Source organism: Mobula birostris, chromosome 31, assembly GCF_030028105.1.
Source record: "Mobula birostris isolate sMobBir1 chromosome 31, sMobBir1.hap1, whole genome shotgun sequence".
Classification (NCBI taxonomy): domain Eukaryota; kingdom Metazoa; phylum Chordata; class Chondrichthyes; order Myliobatiformes; family Myliobatidae; genus Mobula; species Mobula birostris.
The window spans coordinates 28163018-28181412 of NC_092400.1; the positions used below are offsets into that span (position 1 = coordinate 28163018).

The window sequence follows — 18395 nt, forward strand, 5'->3', positions numbered from 1 at the left end:
GAGTGCACTCTACAACGATATCCTCACAGATACCTGCACCTGAGAGGCTCCCACTAATGCATGGGAGATGGGGGAGGGATTGATCAAAATCTCTCAGTAGTCTCACACTCCCACAGGCAGTCAGAAGCAAGTTCAAGACCGTCTAGGCTCAACGCCAAGAAAATAAATTGCTCCAAAAGGTTGTTCCCAACTGCAGTAATTCAAACTTTCACTAGTCATCAGGCTCAAAAACTCCTTACTTCAGCTTGTCTCACCTGATCCTGAAAACAGCTGTGCCCTATATTGTTCATTTTAACGAACCCCCAGTGCATCACCAGTGTTAATAGAGGAAATTCGGGGCTGGCCTTCTTTTTGCTAGGAATTAAGTACAGGAGGTACACATTTGTGTATCACTTTGTTATGTAGAAATCTAGCAGAAATGGTTTCAGTGGCCGGGTGATTTTTCTGACATTAATGTCAAAACCAATGCAGAATTTTAGGGACAATTTGTGGTAAATTCAGGTTTGTTTCAGCCTGCATCAATTGATTACAGGGCTGAGTCTATTTGAAATCTTTTTCTTTCATAAGTCAGACAGATTCATCGAAAGGGGACGGTAGCTCTGAAAATGTTGTCTGGGAATTCTGATGTCCCTGAGGAGATATATCGGATTAAAATAGTTTAATGGGTTGGGTGTAATGCACTACAGTCTGTCTTTGTGGTAAATCTCCAATCTCCAATATGCAAACAGATGGAATCGCCAAGGAGTGGAAGCTACTCTCATCAAGAGACAGAGAGAAAATTGGACGCAGCTACCACACTGGCAGTGTCCCTGGTGGATGGCACAGGAAAGAAATACATAATACTGCATTCATGCATGTTCTCGCACATTACGCAGACCATAAATGGATTTTAGAAAGCACAACACTCTACAGGAGACATGATTTAGTGCAAAGAGAATTTTAATGAATCTTCCTCGTTTTGTTTTGAGTTTTCTGAACCATGAGATGACTCAGATTATGAGGTTACAGTTACAACAGTTTCCTCTGCAGTTAATCCACACATTTTAAAACGGCGCAGTTGGTCTATGTCTGTTCATTGTCCGATCCAAATGAGTTTAAAGTGGGAAGTTTTACAACAGGACTGATTGCCACGTCTTAAGAAACATACTGCCTGACTTACTTGCTCATTAACTCGGGGATGAATAGCTCCTGCGGCCTCCAGTGGGTAGCAGCACTAACCACATTTATACTGAATCTACGTTTGCAAAGTTAAATTATGGTCAACAACATTCTTTGCTCCTATCACCAGCTCCTCCATCCCCATTCTAGTTCAACAGCAAAAGGCACAGGGTGCAGTATAAAGGTAGGGAAACCACAGCAAGATACCCATTTGCTACCAGCTGATGAAAACAAGGACAAGGTCTGCAGGACAGCCATGTGCAAAGTCTTCCCCATCATTCAGTACACTAAGTTGGAGCGTTGCCACAAGTAAACAGTATCCATCATCAGAGACACCCTCCACCTGGGCCATCCCCTCTTCTTGCTACTACCATCGAGCAAGAAGTACAGAAGCCTTAGGTCCCACACCATCAGGTTCAGGAACAGTTATTACACCACAACCATCAAGCTCCTGAACCCACCTGGATAACTTCAATCACCACTATTCTGAACTAGTTCTATGACTTCGAGACTCACTTTCAAGATCTCTTTACAAATCATGCTCCCAATTTTATCTGCACTATTTTCCTTCTTTTAACACTGATGTTTGAAAGTCTTTGTCTGTTTACGTATTGTTTTCTTATGTATTTCTATTTTCCCTGTAAATGCCTGGAAGAAAATGAATCTCATGTATAGTAGCATACATGTACTTCGATAATAAATTTAAAGATTCAAAGAACATTCGTTGTCAAAGTATGTATGCGGTATACAACCCGGAGATTCATCTTTCCACAGACAGCCACAAAACAAAGAAACACCAGTGAACCCGTTCAAAGAAAACAACAAACACCCAACGCGCAAAAAAATGAACAAATCGTTCAAACAGCAAAAAACAAGTGAAAAACACAGAATATTAAACATAAAACCACAGAATCATTGAAACAGTCCAGGAACGTTCAGTTCCATTCAGTTCAGGTTAGCGTTGTGTTGTTCGTAGACTGCAAGGCACAGAGCCAGTCTGCCCGATCAAAACTTACTTTGAACTTTGGAAACAGAAGACAATTTACACCCTTCTGCAGTCAGTCCATATTTCTTTACATGTAATAGTTAAGAACATATTAGGGGGGGGGGAAACTATTCGCAAAAATTTACCAACCCTACTTGCCTTTGATTATGTTACAGAATTTCACTGTGTCCTTTGCTTTGTAACATGCACGGAAACACTAAAGGACCAGCAGAAGGAATCATCTCTGCCAATTCTCTACCAGGCAATATTTGAAATCCTGAAGTTATTGTGATGTTGCTCAAGAGAATCCCATTGAATAATTTTATTTATTGAGATACAATGTGGAATAGGCCCTTTCGGCCCTTTGAGCCACACTGCCCAGCAATCCCCCGATTTAATCCCAGCCTAATCATGCAATAATTTACAACATTCAGTTAACCAACCAGTACATCTTTGGACTGTGGGAGGAAACTGGAGCACCTGGAGATACACAATGTGGTCACAGGGAGAATGTACAAATTCTTCACAGACAGCATCAGGAGTTGAACCCGAGTTACCTGTCCTGTAAAGATACCGTGCACTTTACATAACTATTGATATTAATATTTCCTAATTCTATTCATGGTATCATTTGGTAGCAAGAATCTTGCTTGCTTTTCCTTTAACTAAGTGACTTGAATATTAAAAACAAAGGGATGCCAGCTCATTCTGCAAAAGAACAGAATTCACAACTGAAAGCTAATTTCACTTCAATGCTGTTACGATATATGTTAAATGTAGTGAGTAAGTTATAGCATTTGTCTAATAATGAGTTACATTCCACTTTAAGAAAAAGGTGCAAGAAGCTTGGGTAGGACGACAACCAGAGGCCATGGGTTAAGGGTGAAAGGTGAACTGCTTAAAGGGAATACAAGTGGGAAAGTTCTCCACTCGGAGGTTCATGAGAATGTGGAAAGAACTGCCAGCACAAGTGGTGTATGCAAGCTCAATTCTAACGTCTTAGAGAAGTTTGGAAGGTGGAAAGCGGCCAGTGAAGGAGTGGAGCTTTGAGGCTTTGACTCGAGAGGCTTCGACAAGAAGAGGCGGAGGACAAGCTTGCTCGCAGTTAGTCTTTACAATGTCTCCTGAGACGGTGATGTGCCTCTCATGTGAGATGTGGCAGTCTTGGGGGAACTCCCCTCTCCCGCAGAGTCACATCTGCCAGAAGTGCATACGGTTGGGTGATCTGGAAGACAGTGTAAGGAATCTGGAGTAGCAGCTGGATGACCTTCGACTCATAAGGGAGAATGAGGCAGTCATAGATGAGAGCTACAGGGAGGTAGTCACACCTAGGCGGTCGGAAGCAGGTCGTTGGATGACAGTCAGAGGGGGGGAAGCGAAGGTGAGCAGACAGGATAGTGCAGAGCACCCCTGTAGCCATTCCCCTGAATAATAAGTTTACCGTCCTGGATACTGTTGGCGGGGACGACCGACCAGGTGTGAGCCACGGTGGCAGGGCCTCTGGCACTGAGTCTGACCCTGTGGTGCAGAAGGGTGGGACGGAGAAGAGGAGAGCTGTCATCATTGGAGACTCTATAGTCAGGGGAGCAGACAGGAGATTTTGTGGACGTGAGAAGGACACCCGCATGGTTTGTTGCCTCCCGGATGCCAGGGTCCGGGATGTCTCTGACCGGGTGCACGACATCCTGGTACGAGGGGGAAAGCAACCAGAAGTCGTGATACATGTTGGGACCAACGATATAGGCAGGGAGAGGGATGAGGTCCTGAAGTGTGAGTTTCGGGAACTAGGCAGAAGGCTGAAGAACAGGACCTCAAGGGTGGCGTTCTCAGAATTGCTGCCAGTGCTACATGACAGTGATGGTAAGAATTGGAGGAGATGGCAGTTGAATGCGTGCCTGAGGAGTTGGTGCAGGGAGCAGGGTTTTAGATTTCTGGATCATTGGGATCTCTTCTGGGGAAGATGGGACCTGTACAGATTGGATGGGTTGCACCTGAACTCGAGGGGGACCAATATCCTTGCAGGTAGATTTGCTAGCATGGTTCAGGAGGGTTTAAACTAATTTGCAAGGGGGATGGGACCCAGAGCGATAGAGCAGTGAAAGAAGTGCATGGAGTAAAGCCAGATCTAACATATAGACAGGCTTTGAGGAAAGAGAAGCAGAATAAAGGGTGTAAAGGTAGTAAGGTAGAAGGGCTGAAATGTGTGTACCTCAATGCAAGAAGCATCAGGAACAAAGAAGCATCAGGAACTGAGAGCTTGGATACATACATGGAATTATGATGTAGTGGCCATTACAGAGATTTGGCTGGCAGTAGGGCAGGAATGGATTCTCAATATTCCTGGATTTCAGTGCTTTAAAAGGGATAGAGAGGGTGGAAAAAGGGGAGGAGGAGTGGCATTACTGGTCAGGGATACTATTACAGCTACAGAAAGGGTGGGTAATGTAGCAGGATCCTCTTTTGAGTCAGTATGGGTGGAAGTCAGAAACAGGAAGGGAGCAGTTACTCTACTGGGGGTATTCTATAGGCCCTCGGTAGCAGCAGAGATACAGAGGAGCAGATTGGGAGGCAGATTTTGGTAAGGTGCAAAAATAACAGGGTTGTTATCATGGGTGACTTTAACTTCCCTAATATTGATTGGCACCTGATTAGTTTCAAGGGTTCAGATGGGGCGGAGTTTGTTAAGTGTGTCCAGGACGGATTCCTGTCACAGTATGTGGACAGGCTGACCAAGGGGAATGCCATAATAGATCTAGTACTAGGTAATGAACCAGGTCAGGTCACAGATCTCTCAGTGGGTGAGCATCTGGGGGACAGTGACCACCAGTCCCTGGCCTTTAGCATTATCATGGAAAAGGATAGAATCGGAGAGGACAGGAAAATTTTTAATTGGGAAGGGCAAATTATGAGGCTATAAGGCTAGAACTTGCGGGTGTGAATTGGGATGATGTTTTTGCAGGGAAATGTACTATGGACATGTGGTCGATGTTTAGAGATTTCTTGCAGGATGTTAGGGATAAATTTGTCCCAGTGAGGAAGATAAAGAATGGTAGGGTGAAGGAACCATGGGTGACAAGTGAGGTGGAAAATCTAGTCAGGTGGAAGAAGGCAGCATACATGAGGTTTAGGAAGCAAGGATCAGATGGGTCTATTGAGGAATATAGGGAAGCAAGAACGGAGCTTAAGAAGGGGCTGAGAAGAGCAAGAACAGGGCATGAGAAGGCCTTGGCGAGTAGGGTAAAGGAAAACCCCAAGGCATTCTTCAATTATGTGAAGGAAAAAAGGATGACAGGAGTGAAGGTAGGACCGATTAGAGATAAAGGAAGATGTGCCTGGAGGCTGTGGAAGTGAGCGAGGTCCTCAATGAATACTTCTCTTCGGTATTCACCAATGAAAGGGAACTTGATGATGTTGAGGACAATATGAGTGAGGTTGATGTTCTGGAGCATGTTGATATTAAGGGAGAGGAGGTGTTGGAGTTGTTAAAATACATTACGATGGATAAGCCCCCAGGGCCTGACGGAATATTCCACAGGCTGCTCCACGAGGCGAGGGAAGAGATTGCTGAGCCTCTGGCTAGGATCTTTATGTCCTCGTTGTCCACGGGAATGGTACCGGAGGATTGGAGGGAGGCGAATGTTGTCCCCTTGTTCAAAAAAGGTAGTAGGAATAGTCCGGGTAATTATAGACCAGTGAGCCTTACGTCTGTGGTGGGAAAGCTGTTGGAAAAGATTCTTAGAGATAGGATCTCTGGGCATTTAGAGAATCATGGTCTGATCAGGGACAGTCAGCATTGCTTTGTGAAGGGCAGATCGTATCTAACAAGCCTGATAGAGTTCTTTGAGGAGGTGACCAGGCATATAGATGAGGGTAGTGCAGTGGATGTGATCTATATGATTTTAGTAAGGCATTTGACAAGGTTCCACATGGTAGGCTTATTCAGAAAGTCAGGAGGCATGGGATCCAGGGAAGTTTGGCCAGGTGGCTTCAGAATTGGCTTGCCTGTAGAAGGCAGAGGGTCATGGTGGAGGGAGTACATTCAGATTGGAGGATTGTGACTAGTGGTATCCCACAAGGATCTGATCTGGGACCTCTACTTTTCGTGATTTTTATTAACGACCTGGATGTGGGGGTAGAAGGGTGGGTTGGCAAGTTTGCAGCCGACACAAAGGTTGGTGGTGTTGTAGACAGTGTAGAGGATTGTCAAAGATTGCAGACAGACATTGATAGGATGCAGAAGTGGGCTGAGAAATGGCAGATGGAGTTCAACCCGGAGAAGTGTGAGGTGGTACACTTTGGAAGGACAAACTCCAAGGCAGAGTACAAAGTAAATGGCAGGATACTTGGTAGTGTGGAGGAGCAGAGGGATCTGGGGGTACATGTCCACAGATCCCTGAAAGTTGCCTCACAGGTGGATAGGGTAGCTAAGAAAGCTTATGGGGTGTTAGCTTTCATAAGTCGAGGAATAGAGTTTAAGGGTTGCGATGTAATTTTGCAGCTCTATAAAACTCTGGTTCGGTCACACTTGGAGTACTGTGTCCAGTTCTGGTCGCCTCACTATAGGAAGGATGTGGAAGCATTGGAAATGGTACAGAGGAGATTTACCTGGATGCTGCCTGGTTTAGAGAGTATGCATTATGATCAGAGATTAAGGGAGCTAGGGCTTTACTCTTTGGAGAGAAGGAGGATGAGAGGAGACATGCTAGAGGTGTAAAAGATAATAAGAGGAATAGATAGAGTGGATAGCCAGCGCCTCTTCCCCAGGGCACCACTGCTCAATACAAGAGGACATGGTTTTAAGGGTAAGGGGTGGGAAGTTCAAGGGGGATATTAGAGGAAGGTTTTTTACTCAGAGAGTGGTTGGTGCGTGGAATGCACTGCCTGAGTCAGTGGTGGAGGCAGATACACTAGTGAAGTTTAAGGGACTACTAGACAGGTATGCGGAGGAATTTAAGGTGGGGGGTCTTATGGGAGGCAGGGTTTGAGGGTTGGCACAACATTGTGGGCCGAAGGGCCTGTAATGTGCTATGTTTTATGTTCTATGTACATGAATGGTGGGGCATGGAAGGCTATGGTGCCAGTGCAAGCTGATGGGAGTAGGCAGTTTAAATGGTTTGGCACAGAATCGATGGGCCAAAGGGCCTGTTTCATTGCTGTACTTTTCTATGACCATGATTATAAGGCATTAAAAACAACATTGATTTTTCTAAAAGGAAATCAGTGGGGACATTCTTCCTGCTGCTCCTCGTCTTTGGACACTTACTAAGCTTTCGTGATTTTCTAAAATTCCCATTGTTGCACCTGGCATCTTTGCTGGGTCACCAATTTCCCACCTCCACTTCAATTAAGTACAATAATGCAACACCTAATACCATCTTTTACGTCCCCATCTGGTGCCCATTACGAGCTGACAATCATTATACAGCAGATCAAAATTTTGTAATTATTCATTTTGGACGTTATCTCCTTTATCATATCAAAATGTGTTAGACAAATGTTTAAAAGAGATCTTGATGACAACTCTTCTGCTTCAATAGTTCTTTTAAGGAAAAATATTTTCTTTGAAACAAGTCCACACAGAACCACTTAACAATTATGCCAGCATATGTTACAAAATTTACACTAAACTAATCACTACATAGGAAATGGACTGATGAACACCTTGATCTCATTTCCTGCACTTGACTCTGAAATGTAGCACCACCTATTAAAATATTACACTCTTAATAGTGCATAGAAAAGATTGCTGGATTTATTGACATTCATGAATAAATTGCATTACCTTTTGCCCCATTGGTTGTTATAAGACCTTAAGACCATAAGATATAGGAGCAGAATTAGGCCATTTGGTCCATCCAGTCTGCTCCACCATTTCATCATGGCTGATCCTTTTCCCTCTCAACCCCAGTCTCCTGCCTTCTCCCCGTATCTCTTCATGCCCTGACCAATCAAGAATCAACCTCTGCCTCAACTATACCTAATGACTTGGACCTCCACAGCCTCCTATGGCAATGAGATTCACAGATTCACCACTCTCTGGCTAAAGAAATTCTTCCTCATCTTCATTCTAAAAGGACACTGTCTGTTCTGGTCCTAGATTCTTCCATCATATTCTTATCCACATCCACTTTATCAAGGCCTTTCAACATTCAATCTGTTTCAATTAAGTCACCCTTCATTCTTCTGAATTCCAATCATCCAATCATTTTACTCTCCCCTTTCAAATACAGTAAACTCTTAATGAGCAATCTTAATTTCATTGGGGTTAATTGAATAATAAATGTGGAATAAAATTTAAGTATTTAAATATATTTGTCAACTTTATCTGTGTCATAAAAGTTAAATATCATTGATTTAAAACAAAGTTCCTCCATGAATATAAGAAATTATTGGTTGGAAAGGAAAAGATCTAAGAATGTTTTCACTACACCACAGTTGCGTAGTAGTTAGCATGACATTATTACAGTTCGTGGTTTCAGAGTTCAATACTGACACAGTCCGTAAGGAGTTTGTACGTTCTCCCCAAGACTGCGTGGGTTTCCTCCGGGTTCTCCAGTTTCCTCCCACAGTCCAAAGACTGGTAGGTTAATTGGTCATTGAAAATTGTCCTGTGAGTAGGCTGGGGTCAAATAGGTGGGTTGCTGGGCCAGGAAGGCATCTTCCACACTGTATCGCTAAATAAATAATTACATAAACAATAATCATAATAATAACAATAACTTTATTTATATAGCACCTTTCATACATTAAGATGCAGGCTCAAAGGGATTTACATTGATTGTAAAGGTAATCGTCCACACTGGGTTCTCTGATATGCCACATAATGAACCTGGAGAGGGTGTAAAGGAGGTTCATGAAAATGATTTGAGGATTGAATAGCCTGTCATATGAAGAGCTTTTGATGGCTTTGGGTCTGTATTCACTAAAATTCAGAAGAATGAGGGGTGACCTCATTGAAACCTATCGAATGGTGAAAGGCCTTGATAGAGTAGCTGTGGAGAAGATCTTTCCTATGGTGGGAGAGTCTAATTCCAGAGGACACAACCTCAGAATTGAGGGTGTCCTTTTAGGACGGAGATGAGAAGTAATTTCTTTAGCCAGGGAGTGCTGAATCCATGGAACTCTTTTTCACAGGCAGCTGTGGAGGCCAAATCTTTATGTATATTTAAGGCAGAGGTTGATAAGGTTCTTGATTGGTCAGGGTATGAAGGGATATGGGAAGAAGGCAGAAATCTGGGGCTGAGAGGGAAACTGGATCAGCAATGAAGAAATGGAAGAGGAGACTCGATGGGCCAAATGGCCAAATTATGATCCTATATCTCATGGTCTTATAAAGCAATACAGTCATAAAAATATGAGACAAAATTAAAATCATAAGGAAAGACAAACATTATATAAAATAAAATGTAAATCGAATATATCAAATTATATAAATATAATTGACATCAACAGACATTAAGTAATCCTGTAAGTAGGCCAAATTAAAAAAGTAGGTCTCCAGAAGTGTTTTGCTATGTTCTGCACTACTAGCCTGGTTACCTCAGTCGGTAGAGTATCCCAGGTTTTTGGTGCATAAGAGCAAAAGGCTGAAACACCAGTTTTTATACGCTTCGCTCTAGGAACACTAAGCAAACCAATATTTGTGGACCTGAAATCTAAGAAACGTTTTGACAGATTTCACGATTGCAGCAGAAAGTAGGATTGCATGTACATGGCATCCTTCAATTTAGGACAGCCCAAGGAGTTACACAACCAATGAAGAACTTCTGATGCAGCATGACTTTTAGGGAAATAGATCTGAACATAGCAAAGTCCAAGAAAAAGGGCTGATAAATAAATTTTGTTTTATCGTGTTAAGGGATGGGTGAAAACCATCTTGATCTTTGAACAGTCATTGACATTTTAGTCACGAAGAAGATGTAAGATTATACGATTGTACAACTCTGTATAAAAATGACCGAATTCTGTTTCAGATAGTTGGTCAGTGCTAAAATAAGTGTTGCTCTTCATATGTGGCATAGCCAACATTACATTATTACATGTCATGAATGGACTGAATTGCTACTTGAGATGAAAGAATCGGGGTTATGATTCACTTATTAAATAAGAACACAAACTCATACCTGCTCCTGGTGCCAGTAACCAGCTGTAGAGGTACCCAGCGGCCAGGGAATAGTACAGTACCAGACTGCGTTGATTATTGATGGCTTCCAGAATCTGGTCAATGGTGACTGGAGTCAGTGAGTCTGACACTTGCTGGCCAGTTTGCCTTTCTACCAAAAGGTCAGCAAAAGCCCTTGTTCTTCCCCTCTCTGCCACTGCTAAGGCCTCATCATGACGACCTAATAAGGTTATGACAACAAATTGTGATGAAGGGTGGGATGATTAATTCAGTTTGGTAAGCAAGTTGTAATGTACACACACATTTACCAAATTTATATATATATATAAATATTGTACGTGTGTGTATATATTATACATATACACACATCTATGTAGAGAGAGTCTAATCTAAAAATAACGATATAACAATATAATAAATATAAACTAACCTAATGATAATACCATGATACTATACACTCAGTGGCCACTTTATTAGGTACACCTGTACACCTGCTCATTAGTGCAAATATCTAATCAGCCAATTGTGTGGCAGCAACTCAATGCATAAAAGCACGCAGACATGGTCAAGGGGTTCAGTTGTTGTTCAGACCAAACACCAGAATGGGGAAGAAATGTGATCTAAGTGTCTTTGACCATGGAATGACTGTTGATGCCAGGTAGGTTGGTTGGAGTATCTCACAAACTGCTCATCTCCTGGGATTTTCACATGCAATAGTCTCCTCTAGAGTTTACAGAGAATGGTGTGGAAAAAAAACAACATCCAGTGAGCAGTAGTTCTGTGGGCAAAAAAGCTCTGTTAATGAGAGAGGTCAGAGAAGAATGGCCAGACTGGTTCAAGCTGACAGAAAGATGACAGTAACTCAAATAACCACACCTTACAGAACAGCATAGCATGTCAAACCTTGAAGTGGATGGGTTATAGCAGCAGATGACCACAAATATAAACTCAGTGGCCAATTTATTAGGCACCAGAGGCAGCTAATAAATTGTCAATGTATGTATATAATCTAACCTAAATATTGTAGACATTTTTCAAAAGCCATTAAGTCATTATCCTTACGTTCTTGAAAAGTGTTCGTTGAGAAAGACAATTCACTATTTTAGATTATTTTAACTCTATACACATGGACAATTACGCCAAGATTTACTGTGGAATTAATGCACATTTTAAACATACATGCATCTTCCATCAGAGTTGTTAAATGTATTTGTCAATTATCTGCACCTTTTGCCTTAATAATGAGTCACTTCAGTTACACACAAAACTGAAGCAGATTACAATTATATTGACAGAGGCAGGGATAAATTGCAACTCCATTAAAGAACCAAGACCTACCATATCAGGTACAATATGATACAGACATAATTAGAATTCCCTAATTAACAAACACGTTCTGAACCAATACATTTTCCATTTGTTCCCTGCAGTTAAATCAGAGTGAGACTGCCAATTGAAGGAAACATTTTTGCAGCAGTAGTTGTCTTTGCCCACTTCAGTGATTTGTCTGTCAAATACTTGTTTTTTGAATTGTTGCTCATCGACAGCAGTTACAGCCAATCTGTGAATCACAAGGTTTCAAAAGCAATATTTTAGAGAATGGCCAGATAATTATTTTTAATGGAGATAATTTTCAGAAACCTCTTAGTAAGGAGAGCATAGTGGGATCCCTGCATAGATTTACCAACACATGATGACCGTGAATGATAATAGGTGAATTTATATCCTAAATCACAGCTCACAATCTCAGCTGTGGTGTATAATGTAAATCAATACTTCCTAATTGGATGGAAGAGAAAAGCAGAAGAAGGCTATTATGAACTAACAAAGACTAAACCACAAGTTTTAGAGAAATTACCAGAGATCAGGCATCCAACCTTGCAGCAGCTGCTGGCTATTGCTTGAGAAGAAATAAAGAAAGGGGGAAAAGAAAATTATTTTGAAAAGTACAGTTGTGAAACTGCCCCAGGAACTGACCGGCCAGAAAATGTTTTCGGCTTGTTTCCGGAGTGCTACATACCCAGGCTGACCAAAACTCGCTGTAGCGCTTGATAGGAGGATGTCTGGAGGTCGAAGAGTGAAAGTTTATAATCAGTGCTGTGCTGTGCTTCATGGCGAATGTTTTCAAATAAAGCAGATGCTCTATAAAGCTGAAAAGGAAATGGGTATTATAACTTATTTATCACTTAGGGTGTTTTGTGTATCAAGACAGTTATCTGTTGAGTAGACAAACATTTGTTCCTTTTTTATCAGGAATATAATTATTTGGCACAATTACTCCTGGGAGCCCCAAAGCTAAGACATTTGATGACCGTTGTATATATTATCATGTCCAGTACTGTCAGAACAGAACCACGATCAGGTTTAATGTCACCGGCATATGTTGTGAAAATTGATGACTTTGTGGCAGCAGTACAATGCTGTGCATGATAATAGAGAGAGAAAAAATGAATTACAGTAAGTGTATATATTAAATAGTCAAATAAGTAGTGCAAAGATAAAAATAAAAAAGGCAGTGAGGTAGTATTTATGGGTCCAATGCCCATTTAGAAATTGGATGGCAGAGGGGAAGAAACTGTTCCTGAATCACTGAATGTGTGCCTTCAGGCTCCTGTACCTCCTTCCTGATGTAGCAATGAGAACAAAGGCATGACCTGGGTGATGGGAGTTCTCACTGATGGACGCCACCTTTTTGAGACATTGCTCCTTGAAGATTCCTGCATACTATGGAGGCCAGTGCTCGTGATGGAGCTGACTAATTTTACAACTCTCTGCAGCTTACTTCGATCCTCTGCAGTAGCCCGCTCACATCCCCTCACCCCCCCATACAACACGGTGATGCAGCCAGTTAGAACGTTCCCAAAAGTACATCTGTAGAAATTTTCCAGTGTTTTTTAAGACATACCAAATCTCTTCAAACTCCTAATGGAATATAGCCGCTGTCTTTCCTTCTTTGTAGCTGCTTTGGTACGTTGGGTCCAGGTTAGATCCTCAAGAGATATTGGCACCCAGGAATTTGAAATTGCTCACTCCTTCCACTTCTGATCCCTCTGAGGTCTGGGTGTGTGTTCCCTCGTCAATAGAGTGATGTTGCAGGAAGTCCTGCCTCCACCCAGCACCAATGGAGTCCACTCGATTCTTACCTCAGGTATTGTTCTTGTAGTTTTTGAACATTCTCCCTTCCAGTTTTACTCTAGGTCAGGGGGCCCTAACCTTTTTGCACCTCGGACAGGTTTAATATTGACAATATTCTTGTAGACCGGCCGACGGTGGGGAGGGGGTGTTGTTCAAGTAGTGTTGCCAACTTTCTCACTCCCAAATAAGGGACAAAAGTAGCAGTCAAATACGGGACACTTGTGTTTACCCCGAGAAAGACTACCATAACCATGAAGCCTTGCGCGGGCACTTGTGTGTGCATGCATGACGTGCACATGCGTTTACGTGTCGATTTTTTTTCTACAAATCGGTTTTGGCTTAATCCTCCTGATTCTGTTAAGTGAAACTACACTGTACATACATTATTTGTACTTTATATAGGCTGTGCATTTATCATATCGTTCCTGCTTTTACTACATGTAAGTGTTATTTTAGGTTTTATGTGTTATTTGGTATAATTTGGTAGGTTATTTCAAGTTCAACAGTGCGTGACAGGGAATGAGGAAAGGTGCAGCTGACTCATATCGTTTCATATCGCCAAATCATATCATTTCCTCGCGGCCCGGTAGCACATGTTTTGTGGCCCGGTACCGGTCCGTGGCCCGGTGGTTGGGGACCACTGCTCCAGGTGCTTCAGCTTTCACTCACATTCCACAGATTGGTAGAAGAATCAATTACTATAAATTAACCCAAGGTTAGGTAAATGGCAGGAGAATCAGGGTGGGTTTTTGTTTAGCATACTTGAAAGGGAAGAGGTAACAAGGTGCCATGTGTGGGGGTTAGTTTACTTGTCGATCGAAAGCTGCTTCTACCGTGCCAGTCATCAATTGGCCCTTTTGAAGTATGTAGCAGCTCTTTCCCGTTGGTTGCATTGTGTGCCATGGCTCCAGTGTCCGGTCTCAGGCACCACAGGAATATAAGGATCGCGTGGGTGGGAGTATCGGTCTCTCGCCTTTTGTCTCCAGGGGCTCTTCACACTGAGGTTGCGACTGGTGCTGAAGAATCAGTGGGAAGATATGCTCCGGACTTGCACCCTTGGCTAAGTATCCGTTTGTTGAATATTTAGGTTTGTAGCTTGCGTAACTTAGGAGGACTTGGATGTTTGATCGATTTTTTACTGTTTGTAAATAAATGATTAATATGCTTATTCATAATCAGCATATTCTGTCTCCCTTACCAAAGCTGGGAAACCTGATTCCACCTTACACAAGGAAATAAATGGGGCCTGGGAATACTCTGAGAACCAGCACAGTACTTACAGTTGCATGAGTCACAGCAGCACAGATTGTATTACTTCCGTGAATGTCCTCACAGTGTAACAGAATTTATCTGATAGGTTATGTGTGTGTATTTAAACTAATAATTCGTCCTTCCTTTGGCTTCCTCCACCGCTAACTTTAATTCCTTAGTCAATACCAAATCTTGACCAAAATTAGCCTCTTTTAATTCTGCTTTTAAAGAAAATTTTCAAGAGCAGAACTCTTCAAATTTTGTCAGCTCCTTCATGGGCACTAGTCTCCATAGTATCCAAGACATCTTCAAGCAGCAGTGCCTCAGAATGGTGGTGATCATTGTTAAGGATCCCCATCACCCAGGACATGCCCTCTTCTGACTGCTACCATCAGGAAGGAGTTACAGGAGCCTGAAGGCACACAGTCAGTGATTCAGGAACAGCTTCTTCCCTTCTGCCATCTGATTTCTGAATGGACATTGAACCCATGAACACTACCTCAGTACTTTTTTATTTCTATTTTTGCACAACTTACTTAATTTAACTATTTTATATATATATATATATATACATACTGTAATTCACAATTTTTTCTCTATTATTATGTACTGCATTGTACTGCTACCACAAAGGCAACTAATTTCACTACACATGCTGGTGATATTAAACCTGATTCTGATTCAAATCCAGAATGAACCACAGTCATGTCTTCCATGTACAAAATATAGTACAGCTCTGCTGAGTACCCCTGTGGGTTTGAAACAGAAATATTTTATTAATTGTGAACTGTTCCTTTTCATGTACGGGGTACTGCATATCATGTGATCTGCAAATTCATTCCAACCACAAAAACTCACTGCTCCAGCAGTCGGAGGATGTCTAGTGTTCTGTGAAAGGAATGAATGAAGTGTATGGCATATCGGGAAAATGGCTATTAAATCCACGCAGAAAGCACCGCACATCTTGTCAACCCTGCATTTGTTTCGCACAGTATACTGCATATATCATTCACAAACTGCTGAATACCCTATGACATGCACATTCACTCGATACAGCATAATGCACATTTTACACCCAGCACGCTGCAGCACTAATAAATCAAATCACATTAACATCTGTAACACTGTTGTAACTCATGAAAATAAATGAATCTGACTCCAACAGTCTGTGCATCAGATATAAACTTAACCTGAACGTGAACTCACACAACAATGGCCGATCCAAACATACATGCATACATTTATTGATTGATTGACTGATTGATTGAGATACAGCATGGAATAGGCCCTTCCAGCCTTTCAAGTCACGCCACCCAGCAATCCCCCAATTTAATCACAGGACAATTTACAGTGACCAACTAACCTACCAACCGGTATGTCTTTGGACTGTGGGAGGAAAGAGGAGCACACAAAAAGAAACTCACGCAAACATACAAACCCCTTCCAAGCAGTGGTGGGAAATGAACCAGGGTTGCTGATACTGAAAAGCATTGTGCCAATCACTACATTACCATTCTCAGTGCAAGGCCATAATTTGTTGATACCCACTTTTGAACACATGGGTCAGGTAGCCTAGATCTACTCTATGCAGACAGCAATTATAATGCAGTGATATGGAGATACTAACTGAAGCACTTATTGGTGGTCTTCAGCGGTCTATAGTTACGACATGGAGTTGCGGAGGTGCACAGTGCAGAAACAGGCCCTTCTGCCCATCATGCTCGTGCCATCCTTTCTGCATCATGTCAGTCATCTGAATGCCGGCATTGAAGTCCACATCGTTTGGGGCGGCGCGGTAGTGTAGTGGTTAGCACAAACGCTTTACACTACCAGTGACCTAGGTTCAAGTCCCGCTGCTGCCTGTAAGGTGTCTGTTCGTTCTCCCCGTGACTGCGTGGGTTTCCTCCTGGTGCTCTGGTCTAAAGACGTACTGGTTGGTAGATTAATTGGCCGTTATTAATTGTCCCGTGATTAGACTAGGATTAAATCGAAGGGGATTGCTGGGCCGGATGGCTTGAAGTGCCAGAAGGGCCTATTCAGTGCTGTATCTTAATCAATCAATCAATACACAAATACATAGACAGACAGGTAGATACATAGATAAATAAATATCTATCTGAATGCCTCTTAAAAATAGCAATTGATTACTTTACTTGTTCTGGCAGCTCATTCGTGATATCAACCATTCTCTTTTACAAAAAAACTCAAAGATCCCCTATGAAACTCCTTCTTCTCACATTAACCTTATACTCTCATTATCTTCGCAAACAACAGGAATTCTGCAGATGCTGGAGATGCAAGTAACACACAGCAAAGTTGCTGGTGAACGCAGCAGGCCAGGCAGCATCTCTAGGAAGAGGTACAGTCGACATTTCAGGCCGAGACCCTTCGTCAGGACTAACTGAAGGAAGAGTTAGTAAGAGATTTGAAAGTGGGAGGGGGAGGGGGAGATCCAAAATGATAGGAACATCGACTTCTCTAACTTCCGCTAATGCCCCACCTCCCCCTCGCACCCCATCTGTTATTTATTTTTATACACACATTCTTTCTCTCACTCTCCTTTTTCTCCCTCTGTCCCTCTGACTATACCCCTTTCTCATCCTCTGGGTTCCGCCCCCCCCCCGCCCTTGTCTTTCTCCCTGGGCCTCCTGTCCCATGATCCTCTCATATCCCTTTTGCCAATCACCTGTCCAGCTCTTGGCTCCATCCCTCCCCCTCCTGTCTTCTCCTATCATTTTGGATCTCCCCCTCCCCCTCCAACTTTCAAATCTCTTACTAACTCTTCCTTCAGTTAGTCCTGACGAAGGGTCTCGGCCTGAAACATCGACTGTACCTCTTCCTAGAGATGCTGCCTGGCCTGCTGCATTCACCAGCAACTTTGATGTGTGTTACTCTCATTATCTTGATGGTCCTACCATGGCAAAGTAGTTCGGCCCATGGATGATACCTCTGCCAAACATGTGCTCGTACCTACACTCCGAAGTTTCCCGAAACCTATTTGCAATATGGAGAATACTGAAAGGCCTGGATAGAGTGGATATGGAGGGGATGTTTCCTATAGTGGGGGGTGTCTAGGACGGGAGGGCACAGCCTCAGAATTGAGGGATGTTCATTTAGAATGGAGATGAAGAAAAGTGCCTTCAGCCAGAGGGTGGTGAATCTGAGGAATTTTTGCCACAGACGGCCGTGCAGGCCAACTCATTGGGAACGTTTAAGGCTGAGGTTGATAGGTTCTTGATTAACTGGGGCATGAAAGGTTACGAGGAGAAGGCAGGAGAATAGGGTTGAGAGGGATAATAAATCTGTCATGATGGAATGGCCAAGCAGACTCAATGGGCCAAACAGCCTCATTTTGCTCTGATCTCTTACGGTCTTACGGGCATTATGTAAATGCAAATTACAGTTTTTGCATTTCACCTGATGTCCACGAGAAGATAGCAATTTATTTAACCGAGAAACCTCCAACCATCACAAACAGGTCCGTAAAGGGCACACAAGAATATATAAAACAACTCGGATCTGATCCCAAGAAGACTTGAATTATTAATATTTCCAATCATTAGATATTGGATAGTCCCTAAAATGATGCTTGGCTCATTTATGGAGTAAACAGCACCATTAAAGGCTTAGGATTTCTAAGGAAGACCTTGAACTTGCAACAATCCTTAAAGTTATCATCATGACAAATTACTTCAGATACTGAAAATGCCAGAAAAAAACTAACGGCAGATCACATATCAATCT

At 42.5% G+C, this 18395-nt stretch overlaps 1 protein-coding gene across 3 annotated transcripts in view; it reads right to left on the minus strand.

The window, feature by feature from the left end:
* Positions 1-18395, minus strand: part of ttc28 (tetratricopeptide repeat domain 28) — a 945172-nt gene that overhangs the window by 214558 nt on the left and 712219 nt on the right. For all 3 annotated transcript variants that reach the window (XM_072248021.1, XM_072248020.1, XM_072248022.1), the window contains 2 exons: positions 12286-12415; positions 10267-10485 (listed from right to left, as the gene is read on the minus strand). In XM_072248021.1, the coding sequence (XP_072104122.1) occupies positions 10267-10485; positions 12286-12415 (349 nt within the window). The remainder of the gene's footprint in view (positions 1-10266; positions 10486-12285; positions 12416-18395) is intronic.